Genomic DNA, 803 nt, shown 5'->3' with positions numbered 1-803 from the left:
TCGACAGCTCCGTTGTACACTGCGGAGCTGTGCGAGGGGGCCCGGAAGTCCCACAGCACCTGGACATAATTCACCACCTGGTTAAAGCCGGCCGTGGCCAGAGCCCACCACAGGGACCAGTAGAGGAGCTGGCGGGAGCCGTAGCAATCCCTCAGGTCCCTGCCCAGCTGCAGCAGCACGCTCAGCGTGCGCCTGAGGGGCCCGGCATTGCCAGCCTGGGGCTGGGGGCGCGGGGCCCTGGCAGCAGGATCAGGGCTCCTTTCCTCTTGGCAGCTCGAGGGCCTGCGGGCAGCGCTCACAGCCAGCCCTTTGGCAGGCCCTGGCACAGGCCCAGGGGCATCTTTCCTGTGGAAGAACATGCTCCTCTGGGGCATGGGCAGGAAGAAGGCGCACAGGAACGCCAGGGACACGGAAGCCAAGCTGATGGCGTTGAGGTAGAAGTAGGACACATCTGCCAAGGACACCAGCAGCTGCCCCAGCACGGCGGCCACGGTGGCTGCCACCAGAGTGACGCTCCTGCAGTAGCTGGTGACCCTCTGGTAGTGTTGGGTGCTGACCACGCTGTAGATGTAGGCGTAATAGGCCACCTCGGTGGCTGTGACCATGCCGTAGAAGAATTCCACCAGCTGCATGGCCAGCACTCCATGTGCAAAGAGCAGCAGGAGCCACGTGACGATGAGGCTGATGCCCTGCAGGAGGAGGACGGGCTTGTAGCGCACGTAGTCTGTGAGCAGGAACACTGGGAAAAGGAGAGCGAGGTAGGAGTATGTCCACACTGGCAGAATCTGGTTGGTAACCTAGAA

The 803-nt window shown here is 62.8% G+C and overlaps 1 protein-coding gene across 1 annotated transcript; it reads right to left on the bottom strand.

The window, feature by feature from the left end:
• Nucleotides 1-5: 5 nt before the first annotated feature.
• Nucleotides 6-797, bottom strand: LOC121363593 (thiamine transporter 2-like; the record flags this gene model as incomplete). Its single annotated transcript, XM_041486032.1, has 1 exon — nt 6-797. A coding segment is annotated over one exon (792 nt), but the record flags the coding sequence as incomplete, so codon positions are not given.
• Nucleotides 798-803: the final 6 nt, after the last annotated feature.

This window comes from Pyrgilauda ruficollis, unplaced genomic scaffold (assembly GCF_017590135.1).
Source record: "Pyrgilauda ruficollis isolate IOZ18807 unplaced genomic scaffold, ASM1759013v1 scaffold7317, whole genome shotgun sequence".
Classification (NCBI taxonomy): domain Eukaryota; kingdom Metazoa; phylum Chordata; class Aves; order Passeriformes; family Passeridae; genus Pyrgilauda; species Pyrgilauda ruficollis.
The sequence above is the reverse complement of the archived record's forward strand: the minus strand, read 5'-3'. Positions and strand labels throughout refer to the sequence as shown.